This window comes from Salvelinus namaycush, chromosome 11 (genome assembly GCF_016432855.1).
Source record: "Salvelinus namaycush isolate Seneca chromosome 11, SaNama_1.0, whole genome shotgun sequence".
Lineage (NCBI taxonomy): Eukaryota > Metazoa > Chordata > Actinopteri > Salmoniformes > Salmonidae > Salvelinus > Salvelinus namaycush.
The window spans coordinates 35,837,861-35,855,543 of NC_052317.1; the positions used below are offsets into that span (position 1 = coordinate 35,837,861).

General features: G+C 41.0%; 1 protein-coding gene across 1 annotated transcript; it reads left to right on the top strand.

Moving 5' to 3' along the window:
- The first annotated feature begins 2,411 nt into the window (after nt 1-2,411).
- On the top strand, nt 2,412-17,455 carry LOC120055643 (carbonic anhydrase 4-like). The gene is made up of 8 exons (XM_039003534.1): nt 2,412-2,478; nt 2,576-2,602; nt 3,320-3,490; nt 5,759-5,907; nt 6,341-6,436; nt 6,569-6,647; nt 6,810-6,973; nt 17,264-17,455. Exons 1-8 carry the CDS (start codon nt 2,412-2,414, stop codon nt 17,453-17,455), a joined length of 945 nt encoding a protein of 314 aa, XP_038859462.1.
- The last annotated feature ends 228 nt before the right edge of the window (nt 17,456-17,683 follow it).

The following is a 17,683-nucleotide window of genomic DNA, read 5'->3' on the forward strand; positions in this document are numbered from 1 at the left end:
ATCACTAAGCTTTGATGATATTCATCAGATGACACTCATAGGACTTCATGTTACACAATACATGTATGTTTTGTTCGATAAAGTGCATATTTATATCCCAAAATCTCATTTTACATTGGTGTGTTTTGTTCAGTAGTTCCAAAATATCCTGTGATTTTGCAGAGAGCCACATCAATTCACAGAAATACTCATTATAAATGTTGATGAAAATTCAAGTGTTATGCATGGAACTTTAGATAAACTTCTCCTTAACTTAAGGATCGGACTCTTTTTTTCAATATTCACCTAAAATGACGTATCCAAATTTAACTGCCTGTAGCTCAGGACCTGAAGCAAGGATATGCATATTCTTGATACCGTTTAGGAAACACTTTGAACTTTGTGGAAATTTGAAAGGAATGTAGGAGAATATAACACATTAGATCTGGTAAAAGATAATACAAAGGGAAAAAAACTGTTTTTTTATCAGATTTTTTCTATCAACTTTGAAATGCAAGAGAAAGGCCACAATGTATTATTTAAGTTTAGGCACATTTTGGATTTTGGCCACTAGATGGCAGTAGTGTATGTGCAAAGTTTTAGACTGATCCAATGAACCATTGCATTTCGGCCTAAATGTGCCTAATTGGTTATTTAATACATTTTTAAGTTCATAACTGTGCACTCTCCTCAAACAATAGCATGGTATTATTTCACTGTAATATCTACTGTAAATTGGACAGTGTAGTTAGATTAACTATAATTTAAGCTTTCTGCCCATATCAGATATTTCTATGTCCTGGGAAATGTTCTAGTTTCTTACAACCTCATGCTAATCACATAAGCTCACGTTAGCTCAACCGTCCCATGGAGAGAATTGTAAAAGTTTCTAGCAATGATTGTATCTAAGGAAGGAAATATATCTATTCCCAAATATTTAAAGTAGAAATGTAGTCCTCCATGGTCTTAAGAGGCAGTAGGGCAGATTTGGTTGGATTTATTTTATAACTTGAGATGGAACTGAATTTGAATATGATATTTAAAGCGTTTGGGCGGAATTGAGATACATTGTCTAGATAAAGTAAGATATCATCGCTGTATAATGAGATGACGTGATCTGCAGAATTGAGAGATATTAGTGTAATTTCTTTCGATTGTCAAATTTGCCTAGGCCAGGGGTTCCATAGACAATAAAAAAACAGTGGTGAGATGGGATGACCTTTCCTTCTACTTCTAGTTATTTGGAACAGAACAGAGCAGGTATTGCCTGTTATTACTATGGCTGAGGGATTGGCATACAGTATTGTAATCATATCAATGAAATTGGAGCCAAGTCCCATACTGTACGTTCCAAAACTGACCAAAGATGTGACCATTCTAATCCATCAAAAGCTTTTTCTGCGTTGAGAGAGAGAACTGCCCAAGGAGCTTTGGTTTCTGATGAAGCATGTAAGATATGTAATAGACAACAGAGGTTATCGGGGATAATAGTTTTTTACAAACCCGCTTTGGTTGGATGTACCAATTTGGGTAAGTGAGTTTTGAGACGGGACGGCATGATTTGAGAAAATAGTTTAATATCTGTGTCTATCAAAGATAAAGGGGATAGTGAGAGCACTTGTTGGCCTCCTTACCTTTTTTTATGAAAGCGAAATTAGTGCTGTATATACATCCATTTCAAATGAACCTTTGTGAACAGCTGTGTTAATCATTTCAAGTAACAGTGGACCTAATTGGTTCCAAAATTTTAAATAGACCTCAGGAGGAATATCATCCCAACCAGGTGATTTGCCTTTATTCATGTTATCCAATGCCCTTTTGAGTTCAAGGTGAGAGATTCAGGCTCCCAGCAAGCCGTTGAAATGTGGATGTTTATCTACCTTACTTGAATGCAATGACTGTATGTCACTCTGGATAACGTGTCTGCTAAATTACCAAGATGTAAATGTAAAAATATACACTTGCAAAGTGTTAATACCCAGTGTAAGCACACTGGGTATTATACTAATGAGCTTCGCTACTAAACAAGACTAAATTTGGTCACTCTGGACCAAATCTGAACCAATCATAGACGTCCATGTTTCACAAGTTTAGAAAGCACAGTACAGCACAGTACAGTACAGTAGAGCATAGTAAAGTATAGTGGAGTACAGTAGATTCCGAACATGTGAAACGTAGATGTCTACGTTTAAGTCAAATCAAGGCCGGTTCGGACCGGGACAGATCTGAACCAATGAATAACATCTATGTTTGTGGACGTTGTGACGTTGAAATCAAGGCCGGTCCATACCGGACCAAAAATCTGCATCTGTTAAAATCAAAGCCAGGGCGGACTGACCAAATTTCAACAACTTTTTAACGTCCGTGGACGTCCAGCGTCAGTCGCTGCTCAGTGGGCTCTCCATTCATAATTGCCTTCATCTCGCTTTCAGATGAATCGTCTTGTGGTTATCATTGCGACTATCCTTGTCCCCACTGGATACAGTGCTGCAGAAGTTTGTAAGCGATTATTTTATTATTTTGTTGGCCTGTGACTGTCTTCTGCTATACATTTTGTGACTCTTTGCATAACTTTTCCCCTTTTCAATTTGAACAGTGTGGTGTTACCATGATCCTAGTTGTAGTAAGTATTGATTTTAACCCCATGGTTACAGTGTACACTGAGTATACCAAACATTAGGAACACCTTCTTAATATTGAGTTGCACCCCCTTTTTGCCATCAGGACAGCCTCAATTCATCGTGGCATGGACTCTACAAGGTGTCGAAAGCATTCCATAGGGATGCTGGCCCATGTTGACTCAGTTGTGTCAAGTTGGCTGGATGTCCTTTGGGTGGTGGATCATTCTTGATACATATGGAAAACTGTTGAGCATGAAAAACAAAACAGCATTGCAGTTCTTGACACAAGCCGGTGCGCTTGTCACGTACTACCATACCGTTTGAAGGCACTTTAATCTTTTGTCTTGCCGATTCACCTGCTGAATGACACACATACACAATCTCATTTGTGACAAGGCATAATAAACCTTCTTTAACCTGTCTCTTCCCCCCATCAACACTGATTGAAGTGAATTTAACAAGTGCTATCAATAAGCTTTCACCTGGATTCACCTGGTCAGTCTTTGTCATGGAAAGAGCAGGTGTTAATGTTTTGTATACTCAGTGTAATTTTTATTCACAAATTGTACATTAAGCATTTGCTTTGAAGTGATTGTGATGGCAGTGGATAATAGACTATAGTTTTATGTATTAGCATATTATTTATGTATTCGCATATTATATGACACTTATAAAACGATGGTATATTGAAACCATTGTATGATTGATTCCATGTTAAGATGACACTACTTGGCCCACCATTGCCACTGAACATTGCAACGGATCCCATCAGTCTCCCATCAACATCATCTCCGCATCGGCAGTGGACGACGCAAACCTGACTGAATTCAACTTCACCAAATACGGAGAAAACTCTACAATGAAGAATATCAAGAACACTGGCGAAACTGGTGAGGAGATTGGATGGATGCCTTGCCTTCTCAATCCATCAGTGGTGGAAAAAGTACCCAATTTTCATAGTTGAGTAAAAGTAAAGATACCTTAAAAGAAAATGACACAAGTAAAAAGTGAAAGTCACCCAGTAAAATACTACTTGAGTAAAAGTCTAAAAGTATTTTGTTTTAAATGTACTGAAGTATCAAATGTAAAAGTATAAATCATTTAAAATGTCTTACATTAAGAAAACCAGACAACACGATTTTCTTTTTTACGGATTGCCAGGGAAATTCATAAACGAAATATTTGTGTTTAGTGAGTCTGCCAGATCAGAGGCAGTAGGGATGACCAGGGATGTTCTCTTGATAAGTGCGTGAATTAGACAATTAAATGTAACGAGTACTTTTGGGTGTCAGGGAAAATGTAAGGAGTAAAAGTACATTCTTATCATTAGGAATGTAGTGGAGTAAAAGTAAAAAAAATATATAAATAGTAAAGTTAAATACAGACTTTACAGACCCAAAAAAGAGACCCCAAAAAACGACTTAAATAAAAATACTTTCAAGTATTGCTTATTAAGTACTTTACACCACTGCAATCCATACACACAAAGTCCCACTTGAGGATAATGTACAGTACCAGTCAAAAGTTTGGACACACCTACTCATTCAAGGGTTTTTCTTTATTTTTACTATTTTCTATATTGTAGAATAATAGTGAAGACATCAAAACTATGAAATAACACATATGGAATAATGTTCTAACCAAAAAAGTGATAATCAAATCAAAATATAATTTGTTTTAGATTCTTCACAGAAGCCACCCTTTGACTTGATGACAGCTTTGCACACTCTTGGCATTATCTCAACCAGCTTCATGAAGTAGTCACCTGGAATGCTTTTCCAACAGTCTTGAAGGAGTTCCCACATATGCTGAGCACTTGTTGGCTGCTTTCCTTCACTCTGCAGTCCAACTCATCCCAAACCATCTCAATTGGGTTGGGGTGATTGTGAAGGCCAGGTCATCTGATGCAGCACTCCATCACTCTACTTCTTGGACAAATAGCCCTTACACAGCCTGGAGGTGTGTTATGGGTCATTGTCCTGTTTAAAAACAAATGATAGTCCCACTAAGCGCAAACCAGATGGGATGGCATATCGCTGCAGAATGCCGTGGTAGCCGTGCTGGTTAAGTGTGCCTTAAATCACAGACAGTGTCAACAGCAAAGCACCCCCACACCATAACACCTCCTCCTCCATGCTTCACGGTGGGAACCACACATGAAGAGATCATCTGTTCACCTACTCTGCGTCTCACAAAGACACGGCGGTTGGAACCAAAAATCTCAAATTTGGACTCACCAGACCAAAGGACAGATTTCCACCTTTCCATTGCTTGTGGTTCTTGGCCCAAGCAAGTCTCTTCTTATTATTGGTGTCCTTTAGTAGTGGTATCTTTGCTGCAATTCGACCATAAAGGCCTGATTCACATAGTCTCCTCTGAACAATTGATGTTGAGATGTGTCTGTTACTTGAACTCTGTGAAGCATTTATTTGGACTGCAATCTGAGTCTGGTAACTCTAATGAATTTATCCTCTGCAGCAGAGGTAACTCTGGGTCTTCCTTTCCTGTGGCGGTCCTCGTGAGAGCGAGTTTCATAATAGAGCTTGATGGTTTGTCCGACTGCACTTGGAAGAACATTTTTAAATTCTTGAAATTTTCCAGATTGACTGACCTTCATGTCTTAAAGTAATGATGGACTGACATTTCTCTTTACTTATTTGAGCTGTTCTTGCAACAATATGGACTTCATATTTTACCAAATATGGCTATCTTTTGTATTGCACCCCTACCCTGTCACAACCCAACCGATTGGCTCAAACGCATTAAGAAGGAAATAATGTCCACAAATTAACTTTTAAGAAGGCACACCTGTTCATTGACATACATTCCAGGTGACAACCTCATGAAGCTGGTTGAGAGAATGCCAAGAGTGTGCAAAGATGTCATCAAGGCAAAGGGTGGCTACTTCGAAGAATCTCAAATATGAAATGTATTTTGATTTGTTTATCCCTTCTTTGGTTACTACATGATTGTGTTATTTCATAGTTTTCATGTCTCACTATTATCCAACAATGTAGAAAATAGTTCAAATAAAATAAAAACTGGAATGAGTAAGTGTGTTCAATCTTTTGACATGTACTGTATGTACCAAACCAGGAACCTTAATGTTCAAAATGTAACCAATTCCTCTCTTTTTGTTCCTCCTCTCTTTCTTTCAGTCAAAGTGATGCTCACTAGTGGCGTCCAGGTAACAGGTGGGGCACTGTCTGAGGCCTATGACAGCCTGCAGTTTCACCTCCACTGGGGGAATGGTACCTCAGTACCTGGGTCGGAGCACACAGTGGATGGAACACGCTACCCCATGGAGGTATGGAAAGGTTCAACCCACCCCACCCCACCACCCTTCATGGATTGGAGCAAGCATGGCTGGAGGGAGTTTCCACCATATTCCGAACACTAGTCCATTACATTTGTTTGTTTATTTGAATCACCATTAGCTTTTGCAGAAGCAGCAACTACTCTTCCTGTGGTCCTTTTAAATTCATGAGGAGAAATGTATGAGTGCACTTTGGGAGAAAAGTAGAGAATCTGAATGTAGCCCATGTTACATGTGGTGAATTTTTAATACTGATGCAAATATACCATACTGCAATGGATCAATGTCAAGGTCTCAGTGACCTTTGAACAGCTGTATATATGGCAGATTGTAGACTACCTTTTTAAATGTATTATTCCAACGTTTGAATTTCCCAATGGATTCAGATACCTTTTTATATCAACTGTTATGCTTCACCTTTCAGTTACACATAGTAAATTCCAAGTCTTCGCTCAATGGTAACACGACTGCGGCCGTTGCAGACGACACGGGACTCGCTGCTCTTGGATTCTCCATAGAGGTTTAACTTTCTTTTTTACATTTTCTTAAAATTTTCAAAAAACTTTTTTTGCTTTAACTTTCTTAGAAATGGCATACATTGTTCCACAGTAGATTAGGCATTTTAATGTTTTATTGCTGTTTTTTCAAATAGTCAATGCCAGGTAATGCGACTGGTTCCCCAGCAGCATGGAATACTCTGACATCATACTTGGCCAACATCACACTAAAAGGTGAGAGGAGAGATTTAACTGGTTCTGATTTGATCAAGAACTACTTTCTCAAAATAAAGTTTGGAACGATTTTTTCTCTTTGAATTCAAAATGAGTAATTTTACTGTTCAATTTCAGTTGCATATGATTTTATATATGTTTTTTCTTTCTCTCTTCGTTAAGATGATATTGTAAACATTACTCATGCTATTTCATTGGATGAGCTCCTGGAAGGGGTGGACCGTACCAAATACTACCGTTACCTTGGCTCCCTGACCACTCCAAATTGCAATGAGGCTGTGGTTTGGACCGTGTTTAAGGACCCTATCAAAGTCAGCCAGGACTTGGTGAGTTTGTACAACAATTGTACCATAAACTGAACACCATGGACTATAATCCCATATCGGTAACACTTTAAAATAAGGTTCCATTTGTAAAGAGTTTATAAAGGGGTTATAATTACGTTATTAACAATTATTGAATAATTTGTAAATGCATTATAAACCAATAAAAACTTATCGAATTGGTCAAAATAGTTTAATAACTGGTCAGTGTTTGCAAAATATTGAGCCAGTATTTACATCCAGTTATTAACCATTAATAAATGCACTTAGAAAATGCTTATAAGATTAACCCTTATGTGTTATCATAAAACCTCATTTTCAATAATTGCAGTTGAACAGTGATTGTCTCACTTTAGGGTGTGATGCATAGGTGCTCTGTCCAAGGAACATTAGAGGTTGCTTTTAATGATGTGTCTTGACGCCAAGGTTCCCTCGGGTACTGCTGCCCAGAAGAAATATCAGCACGTACAGAGAAGCACGAGATTGAACTTCACTCAACTTTCTAGAGTTTTCCCCTTTAGTTAACACTATCAACGTTTCCCTTTACTGTGGGAATTGTGATAGAATCAACGCAATATTAGCCACTTTCAATGCAACATACCGAAACATAACGAACTATGGAAGACTTAGTATGGAAAATAAACTATGCAAAAGATTTTGTTGTAGGCAGAAGGCATCGGAGTAGAATTCTATTGCATTGACAGGCACTACTCAGGCCCATACTCTAGTCTACACAGTCTGGTGCGCCATAACCAACCAAAGCTGCAGTAGGCCTACATGAAAATAGACCAATGCCATATATGGATCTGTGCCATTTACTTTGAACGGGACTGTTTTTACAGCATGAGCGGTTGTGAGTCGATGTGCTTGTTTTGAGATCAAAGTGAGAGCAACATGTAGCAACCTATGCACATTTGCACATTTGATAATATCCTTTGTTAGATAGTGAGTTATTTGCCCATTTATAGATAGTTTGTAGTCAGCAATGGGGGAGTGATTGCTTCCTACAAGAGCACACATGTCTGCATTTCTAGACATCTTTGAAAAGAGTCAGGAAAATGCATTGCATTAATAAAATGGCAGTATTATATTTTGAGACAGGCTTGAATAAGCTAAGTAGCCAATAGGCAAAGGGTATGGGAATAATGATGCATTTTATTTTGTAAAGTGGTTTCTTACATCAAACAACACAACAACATTTTCAGTCACCTCCTTGTCTGAAAGACAAGTGAATAAACAGGTTAATGTCAAGCCCTACATTGAACACCACATATTGGCGGCTACTGTAGGCTGAATGATAGAACAGCTATTTCCATGTTAAAATGTTATGGGATGCATTTTCTCCATTGCTTTTCATGGTAGGCCACTCTGGTAAGACTATATTATGATAAAATAGCCACAGTAGCCTATTTGACCACTGTTAAAACTAACTTAAAGTGTGTACAGCCTCAGTGTGCACAGTAAAGTTGCTCTGAATTTTCACAACAATGTTAAAGTTTGTGCTCAGCAGACCAGAAATTTGCTCAGTGATTAAATTGTTTTGAGGGAGCGTGGCTTGATGCACCTTTGAATCCCTGAAGCCCTTCCCAAATTTACATCCAGGACATTATTCAATCATTACTCTTAACATATTACCCCTTTCCAGATTATATCAACGCACTTACCACTTCTCTGTGATAGTCCAAGTATGGTGAATGCTCTGGTGTGAAATGGTAACAGTAATACCTTTTGGTTGGTGAAACAGTGGAGGAAGTATCTTCTCACAATGTTGAATTTGTCCATACACAAACATTGGCAGTGGAATGGCCCGTACTGAAGAGCTCAGTGACTTTCAACGTGGCACTGTCATATGATGCCACCTTTCAAACAAGTCAGTCTGTCAAATTTCTGCCCTGCTAGAGCTTCCCCGATACACTGTAAGTGCTGTTATTGTGAAGTGGAAATGTGTAGGAGCAACAACGGCTCGGCCGCAAAATGGTAGGCCACACAAGCTCACAGAATGGGTTCCACTGAGTGCTGAAGCCTGTCCTTGGTTGCAACACTCACTACCGAGTTCCAAACTGCCTTTAGAAGCAACATCAGCACAATAACTGTTTGTCGGTGAGCTTCATAACATGGGTTTCCATGGCCGAGTAGCCGCACACAAGTCTAAGATCACTATGCGTAATGCCAAGAGTCGGATGGAATGGTGTAAAGCTCACCGCCATTAGATTCTGGAGCAGTGGAAACACATTCTCTGTACTGATGAATATTTAATATTTAACTAGGCAAGTCAGTTAAGAACAAATTCTTATTTACAATGACAGCCTACTGGGGAAAATTGTGTTAACTGCGTTGTTCAGGGGTAGAACAACATATTTTTACCTTGTCAGCTCAGGGATTCGATCCAGCAACCTTTCGGTTACTGGCCCAACGCTCTAACCACTAGGCTACCTGCTGCCCCAAAATGAATCACGCATCACCCTCTGGCAGTCCAACGGACATACCTGCCCGAATGCATACTGTTAACCGTACAATTTGTTGGAGGAGGAATAACGGTCTGGTGCTGTTTTTCATGGTTCGGGCTAGGCCCCTTAGTTCCAGTGAAGGGAAATCTTAACGCTACAGCATACAATGACATTCTAGATGTTTCTGTGCTTCCAACTTTGTGGCAACAGTTTGGTGAAGGTTCTTTCCTGTTTCAGCATGACAATCCACGCGTGCACAAATGAGATCCATACTGAAATGGTTTGTCGGGATCGCATGGATGAACTTGACTAGCCTGTACAGAGCCCTGACCTCAACTCCATCGAACACCTTTGGGATGAATTGGAACACTGGCTGCGAGGCAGGCCTAATCGCCCAACATCAGTGCCCGACCTCACTAATGCTCTTGTGGCTGAATGGAAGCAAATCCCTGCAGTAATGTTCCAACATCTAGTGGAAAACCTTCCCAGAAGAGTGGAGGCTGTTATAGCAGTAAAGGTGGGGACCAACTCCATATTAATGCCCATGATTTTGTAATGAGATGTTCAACAAGCAAGTGTCCACATACTTTAGTCCATGTAGTTTATGTTATCCACTACTTGCTAATAATAATAATAATAATACTAGCTAGTTTGCTGCTCTCCTTTTCTTTTTCAAGTGTTCTACTCCACTAGCCAGCACCTCACCTCAACAGGTGTGCATTCTTTCGTCTCCAGATTAACATTACTTACTAACATAAATAGCTAGCTACCACAGATTAAAGGGATTAGCTTGTTATCACACTTTTGCTAAAATACTAGCTAGCTAGCTAGATAGTAAGTTAGTCTTAAAATATTAACCACTAGTAGCTACCTAGCTAGAGACAGGACCTGAGTTCAAAGGTTAGATAACTAGCTAGCTAGCGTGCTATTCCAAAAAAGCTAGCTAAACAAATTGCTTCTGTCATGTCAATGATAACTAATTAGCTGGCAGCTAACGTTTGCTAGCTAGCTAGCCATGAAGCCATGAAGTCGAAGGAATTGTCTGTAGAGCTCAGAGACAGGATTGTGTCGAGGCACAGATCTGGGGAAGAGTACCAAGAAATGTCTGCAGCATTGAAGGTCCTCAAGATTCTTAAATGGAAGAAGTTTGGAACCACCAAGACTCTTCCTAGAGCTGGCCTGAGCAATCGGGGGAGAAGGGCTTTGGTCAGGGTGGTGACCAAGAAACCGATGGTCATTCTGACAGAGCTCCAGAGTTCCTCTGTGGAGATGGGAGAACCTTCCAGAAGGACAACCATCTCTGCAGCATTCCACCAATCAGGCCTTTATGGTGGAGTGGCCAGGCGGAAGCCACTCCTCAGTAAAAGGCACATGACAGCCCGCTTGGAGTTTGCCAAAAGGCACCTAAAGGACTCTAAGACAATGAGAAAAAAGATTCTCTGTTTAGAAAAGAGCTTCTGGATATCAGGACAGCGATCACTCTCCTCGGATTAAACAAAGATTTTTCAACAACAATAACAAGCAGGACTCACAGGATATTCTCCAAACACCCCGCAGGGCAGACATCCCAATTATTCACATAAGGAAGCGACGCAGAGGAAGTAGAGCCGGATGCCTCGTCCGGATCTGCAGAAGGCGAGCAGGAAAGCTGCCGTTACCGTCAATATTACTCGCCAACATACAATCATTGGACAATAAACTAGATGAGGTACGATCATGAATATCCTACTAACGGGTCTTCAAAAACTGTAGTATCCTATGTTTCACGGAATCGTAGCTGAATGACGACATGGATATTCAGCTAGCGGGATACACGCTGCACCGGCAAGATAGAACAGCACACTCCGGTAAGACGAGGGGGGCGGTCTGTGCATATTTGTAAACAACAGCTGGTGCACGAAATCTAAGGAAGTCTCTAGATTTTGCTCGCCTGAAGTAGAGTATATTGTGATAAATTGCAGGCCACACTACTTGCCTAGAGAGTTCTCAGCTATACTTTTTGTGGCTGTTTATTTACCACCACAATCAGATGCGGGCACTAAGACCGCACTCAGTCAGCTGTATCAAGAAATAAGCAAACAGGAAACCACTCACCCAGAGGCGGCGCTCCTAGTGGCCAGAGACTTTAATGCAGGGAAACTTAAATCAGTTCTACCAAATCTCTATCAACATGTTAAAAAAATTCTAGATCACCTGTACTCCACACACAGAGACGCCTACAAAGCTCTCCCTCGCGCTCCATTTGGTAAATCCGACCACAACTCTATCCTCCTGATTCCTGCTTACAAGCAAAAATGAAAGCAAGAAGCACCAGTGAATCGGTCTATAAAATAATGGTCAGATGAAGCAGATGCTAAACTACAGGACTGTTTTGCTGTCACAGACTGGAAAATGTTCCGGGATTCTTCTGATGACATTGAGGAATATACCACATCAGTCACTGGCTTTATCAATAAGTGCATTGAGGACGTCGTCCCCAGAGTGACTGTACGTACATACCCCAACCAGAAGCCATGGATTACAGGCAACATTCGTACTGAGCTAAAGGGTAGAGCTGCCGCTTTCAAGGTACGGGACTCTAACCCAGAAGCTTACAAGAAATCCCGCTATAACCTGCGACGAACCATCAAACAGGAAAAGCGTCAATACAGGGCTAAGATTGAATCATACTACACCGGCTCTGACGCTCGTCGGCTGTGGCAGGGCTTGCTAACTATTACAGACTACAAAGGTAAGCACAGCCGCGAGCTGCCCAGTGACACGAGCCTACCAGACGAGCTAAATCACTTCTATGCTCGCTTCGAGGCAAGCAACACTGAGGCATGCATGAGAGCATCAGCTGTTCCGGACGACTGTGTGATAACGCTCTCCGTAGCCGACGTGAGTAAGACGTTTAAACAGGTCAACATACACAAGGCTGCGGGGCCAGATGGATTACCAGGATGTGTGCTCCGGGCATGTGCTGACCAACTGGCAGGTGTCTTCACTGACATTTTCAACATGTCCCTGATTGAGTCTGTAATATCAACATGCTTCAAGCAGACCACCATAGTCCCTGTGCCCAAGAACACAAAGGCAACCTGCCTAAATGACTACAGACCTGTAGCACTCACGTATGTAGCCATGAAGTGCTTTGAAAGGCTGGTAATGGCTCACATCAACACCATTATCCCAGAAACCCTAGACCCACTCCAATTTGCATACCGCCCAAACAGATCCACAGATGATGCAATCTCTATTGCACTCCACACTGCCCTTTCCCACCTGGGCAAAAGGAACACCTATGTGAGAATGCTATTCATTGACTACAGCTCAGCGTTCAACACCATAGTACCCTCAAAGCTCATCACTAAGCTAAGGAACCTGGGACTAAACACCTCCCTCTGCAAATGGATCCTGGACTTCCTGACGGGTCACCACCAGGTGGTGAGGTTAGGTAGCAACACATCTGCCACACTGATCCTCAACACTGGAGCTCCCCAGGGGTGCGTGCTCAGTCCCCTCCTGTACTCCCTGTTCACCCACGACTGCATGGCCAGGCACGAGTCCAACACCATCATTAAGTTTGCTGATGACACAACAGTGGTAGGCCTGATCACCGACAACGATGAAACAGCCTATAGGGAGGAGGTCAGAGACCTGGCCGGGTGGTGCCAGAATAACAACCTATCCCTCAACGTACCCAAGACTAAGGAGATGATTTTGGACTACAGGAAAAGGAGCACCGAGCATGTGCCTGACCGGTATCCTGACCGGTTGCATCACTGCCTTGTACGGCAATTGGGCCTCTGACTGCAAGGCACTTCAGAGGGTAGTGCGTACGGCCCAATACATCACTGGGGCAAAGCTGCCTGCCATCCAGGACCTCTACACCAGGCGGTGTCAGAGGAAGGCCCTAGAAATTCTCAAAGACCCCAGCCACCCCAGTCATAGACTGTTCTCTCTACTTCCGCATGGCAAGCAGTACCGGAGTGCCAAGTCTAGGACAAAAAGGCTTCTCAACAGTTTCTACCCGACAAGCCATAAGACTTCTGAACAGGTAACCAATGGTTACCCGGACTATTTACATTGTGTGCCCCCCCCCCCCAACCCCTCTTTTACGCTGCTGCTACTCTCTATTTATCTTATATGCATAGTCACTTTAACCATACATCTATGTACATACTACCTCAATTGGTCCGACCAACCAGTGCTCCCGCACATTGGCTAACTGGGCTTTCTGCATTGTGTACCACCTCCCGCCAACCCCTCCTTTTACGCTACTGCTACTCTCTGTTCATCATAGTCACTTTAACCATACCTACATGTACATACCACCTCAATAAGCCTGACTAACCTGTGCCTGTATATAGCCTTGCTACTCTTATTTTCAAATGTATTTTTACTGTTGTTTTATTTCTTTACTTACCTACACACACACACATACCTTTTTTTTCCCGCACTATTGGTTAGAGCCTGTAAGTAAGCATTTCACTGTAAGGTCTACACCTGTTGTATTCGGCGCACGTGACAAATAAACTTTGATTTGTTTTGATGAAACCAAGATTGAACTCTTTGGCCTGAATGCCAAGCGTCACATCTGGAGCAAACCTGGCACCGTCCCTACAGTGAAGCATGGTGGTGGCAGCATCATGGTGTGGGGAGGGACTGGGAGACTAGCATAACTTTCAGCGGCAGGGACTGGGAGACTAGCCAGGATCAAGGGAAAGATGAACGGAGCAAAGTACAGAGAGATTCTTGATGATAACCTGCTCCAGAGCTCTCAGGACCTCAGACTGAGGCGAAAGTTTACCTTCCAACAGGACAACGACCCTAAGTATACAGCCAAGACAATGGGACAAGTCTCTGAATGTCCTTGAGTGACCCAGCCAGAGCCCGGACTTGAACCTGATCTAACATCTCTGGAGAGACCTGAAAATAGCTGTGCAGCAACATTCCCCATCCAACCTGACTGAGCTTGATAAGATCTGCAGAGAAGAAGAGGAGAAATCCCCAAATACAGGTGTACCAATCTTGTAGCGTCATACCCAAGAAGACTCGAGGCTGTAATCCCTGCCAAAGTTGCTTCAACAAAGTCCTGAGTAAAGGGTCTTAATACAGAAAACAAAATGTATACTATATGTTTTTAATTTACATTCTTAGAACATTCTGTGAAAATTACAAATGCTTTCTTGTGGTTCTTATGGAAAGTTTTCTTAACGTTCTCTGAACAATTTGAGAACATGACTTTAAATAGAACCATGAAGAAACTTCTAGGAATCATTATGCTGAAGTGTTGAAATTCTCACAGAAGAAAGTTGCTTCTTAACGTTCTCTGAATTACTTGAGAACATTCCTAATGTCAAACCAGTTGTAGAAAGCTCCTAGAACATGACCAAAATTGAAATTACATGTAACCATGTTTGAACTTTTAGGAAACATTCTGTTAAAGTAATGAAATACCAAGAAACTAAAAGGTTCCTTAAATGTGCTGAGAATGTTCCACATGCACTATTCTCAGAAAGTTGTGGGACGTTTGTATGTAAAATAATCATAGGACAACCACACTCTTGCCAAGATCTAAGAAACATATGGTTATCAGAACGTTATGCCCTAGCTGGGTTGTAAAGGATTACACAGTAAGGGAGAAGATGTAATATCCACTGGGGTAGTACAACAAAAGATCATTCATATGTAATGTACTAACTAGCTCTGCAAAAACTCATGAACATACAGTTTAAGTCGAAAGTTTACATACACCTTAGACAAATACATTTAACTCAGTTTTTTCACAATTCCTGACATCTAATCCGAGTAAAAATTCCCTGTTTTAGGTCAGTTAGGATCACCACTTTATGTTAAGAATGTGAAATAATATTAGAGAGAATGATTTATTTCAGCTTTTATTTCTTTCATCACATTCCCAGTGGGTCAAATAGTAATTGGTAGCCTTGCCTTTAAATTGTTTAACTTGAGTCAAATGTTTCTGGTAGCCTTCCACAAGCTTCCCACAGTAAATTGGGTGAATTTTGGCCCATTCCTCCTGACAGAGCTGGTGTAACGGAGCCATGCTTGTAGGCCTCCTTGCTCGCACATGATTTTTCAGTTCTGCCCACAAATGTTCTATAGGATTGAGGTCAGGGCTTTGTGATGGCCACTCAAATACTTTGACTTTGTTGTTCTTAAGCCATTATATCGATACTTTTGTACCGGTTTCCTCCAGCAGCTTTACAAGGTCCTTTGCTGTTGTTCTGGGATTGATACCAAAGTACGTTCTGGGATTGATACCAAAGTACGTTCATCTCTAGGAGACAGAACGCGTCTCCTTTCTGAGCGGTTTGACGGCTGCGTGGTCCCATGGTGTTTATACTTGCGTACTATTGTTTGTACAGATGAACGTGGTACCTTCAGGAGTTTGGAAATTGCTCCCAAGGATGAACCAGACTTGTGGAGGTCTACAATTTTTGTCTGAGGTCTTGGATGATTTCTTTAGATTTTCCCATGATGTCAAGCAAATAGGCATTTTGTTTGAAGGTAGGCCTTGAAATACGTCCACAGCTACACCTTCAATTGACTCAAATGATGTCAATTAGCCTATCAGAAGCTTCTAAAGACATGACATAATTTTCAGGAATTTTCCAAGCTGTTTAAAAGCACAGTCAACTTAGTGTATGTAAACTTCTGAGCAACTGGAATTGTGATACAGTGAATTATAAGTGAAATAATCTGTTTGTAAACAATTGTTGGAAAAAGTACGTGTGTCATGCACAAAGTAGATGTCATAACCGACTTGCCAAAACTATAATTAGTTCAAACTTCTTAGGGCTCGGCCTCTTTTTTCTCCTCTTCCTGTCTGCATGACGTGCCCAAGTAAACTGCATGTAGCTCAGGCCCTGAAGCCAGGATATGCATATAATTTGTACCATTGGAAAGAAAACACTTTGAAATTTGTAGAAATGTTAAAATAATGTAAGAGAATATAATACAGGAGATATGGTAGGAGAAAATCCAAAGAAAAACCAACCAGACTTTTTTTTGAGAGACCATCCTCTTAGAAAGGCAAGAGATTGAAGTTAGGACACACCTGCTATAATCGGTTTCCTATTGAACATTCTTTTTTATGTAAGAAATATTATAGTTTGATTACATTTTAGGAGGAGTAAATAGAAATGTATTTTGACTTGTTGAAACAAAGTTATAGGGGTAGATTTTTGGAGTGGATTACTCAAATCGATGGCAACAACTAAACTGACTTTTTGGGATATAAAGAAGGATTGTATCTAAAAAAACACACTACATGTTATAGCTGGGACACTTTGGATGACAAATTAGAGGAAGATTTTCAAAAAGTAAGTGAATATTTAATCGTTATTTGTGAATTTCTGAAACCTGTGCCGGTGGAAAAATATTTTAATGTGGGGCGCCATCCTCAAACAATCGCATGGCATGTGTCCGCTGTAATAGATATTGTAAATCGGACAGTGCAGTTAGACGCTAGCGGGACTCCTATCCCCAAGTTTAAGAAGAAATTTGTGGAGTGGTTGAAAAACGAGTTTTAATGACTCCAACCTAAGTGTATGTAAACTTCCGACTTCAACTGTACACACATTTCAGGAATTTGTCTGGTTTTAATCTAACTTTTAACCAAAATGCAATTACATACCTCAAAGTTTTTTTGGGGTGATTCATTTATTTACTTGGAGAGCAATTTGCCTCAAAGTTTAGTTGATTTCACGTTACTTGGCATCTCAAATAAAACTAGATGTTGAACTGACGTCTGTGCCCAGTGGGTAAAGCCATTGGGCCAGCCTGATGTCACACTTATGTCTAGGATCCAATCTGCAATTAATTAACCTTCTCCCCTTAGATTGATCTCTTCAGCACTACATTGCACATTGGCCACAACTCCACCTCTGCCTTGATGACCAACGTCTTCAGGAACATCCAGCCTGTCAACGGCCGGATGGTGACGACCCAGAGCAGCCCAACCACAGCCCCGCCAGTGTCAGGAGCCTCCACAATGTGCTCCTCTCTGGCCTGGATGCTGCTGAGGGTTTAGTGACGGCTATTAATGCCTTACCTGAAGTGCACTTCCATGTCTCCATTAACCCCAAAGCTAAATACTGTACATTGATTACCACATGGGTCATTTTGACCCCATGGAGAAACTATTGGAAAAAACAACAATCATAGCAAAATAGAAACTTATTTCGTATCAAAACATCATTATTTAGACATGTAATTAATATTATAATATACAGCCAAACTAATATACAGTGCCTTCGGA

Excerpts from the sequence above, each read along its gene's own strand:
- LOC120055643 (XM_039003534.1), top strand. The coding sequence starts at position 2,412 with ATGAATCGTCTTGTGGTTATCATTGCGACTATCCTTGTCCCCACTGGA. Across the intron at positions 5,908-6,340 it reads GAACACGCTACCCCATGGAG|TTACACATAGTAAATTCCAA; the intron begins GTATGGAAAGGT and ends TTCACCTTTCAG. Across the intron at positions 6,437-6,568 it reads CTCTTGGATTCTCCATAGAG|TCAATGCCAGGTAATGCGAC; the intron begins GTTTAACTTTCT and ends TTTTTCAAATAG.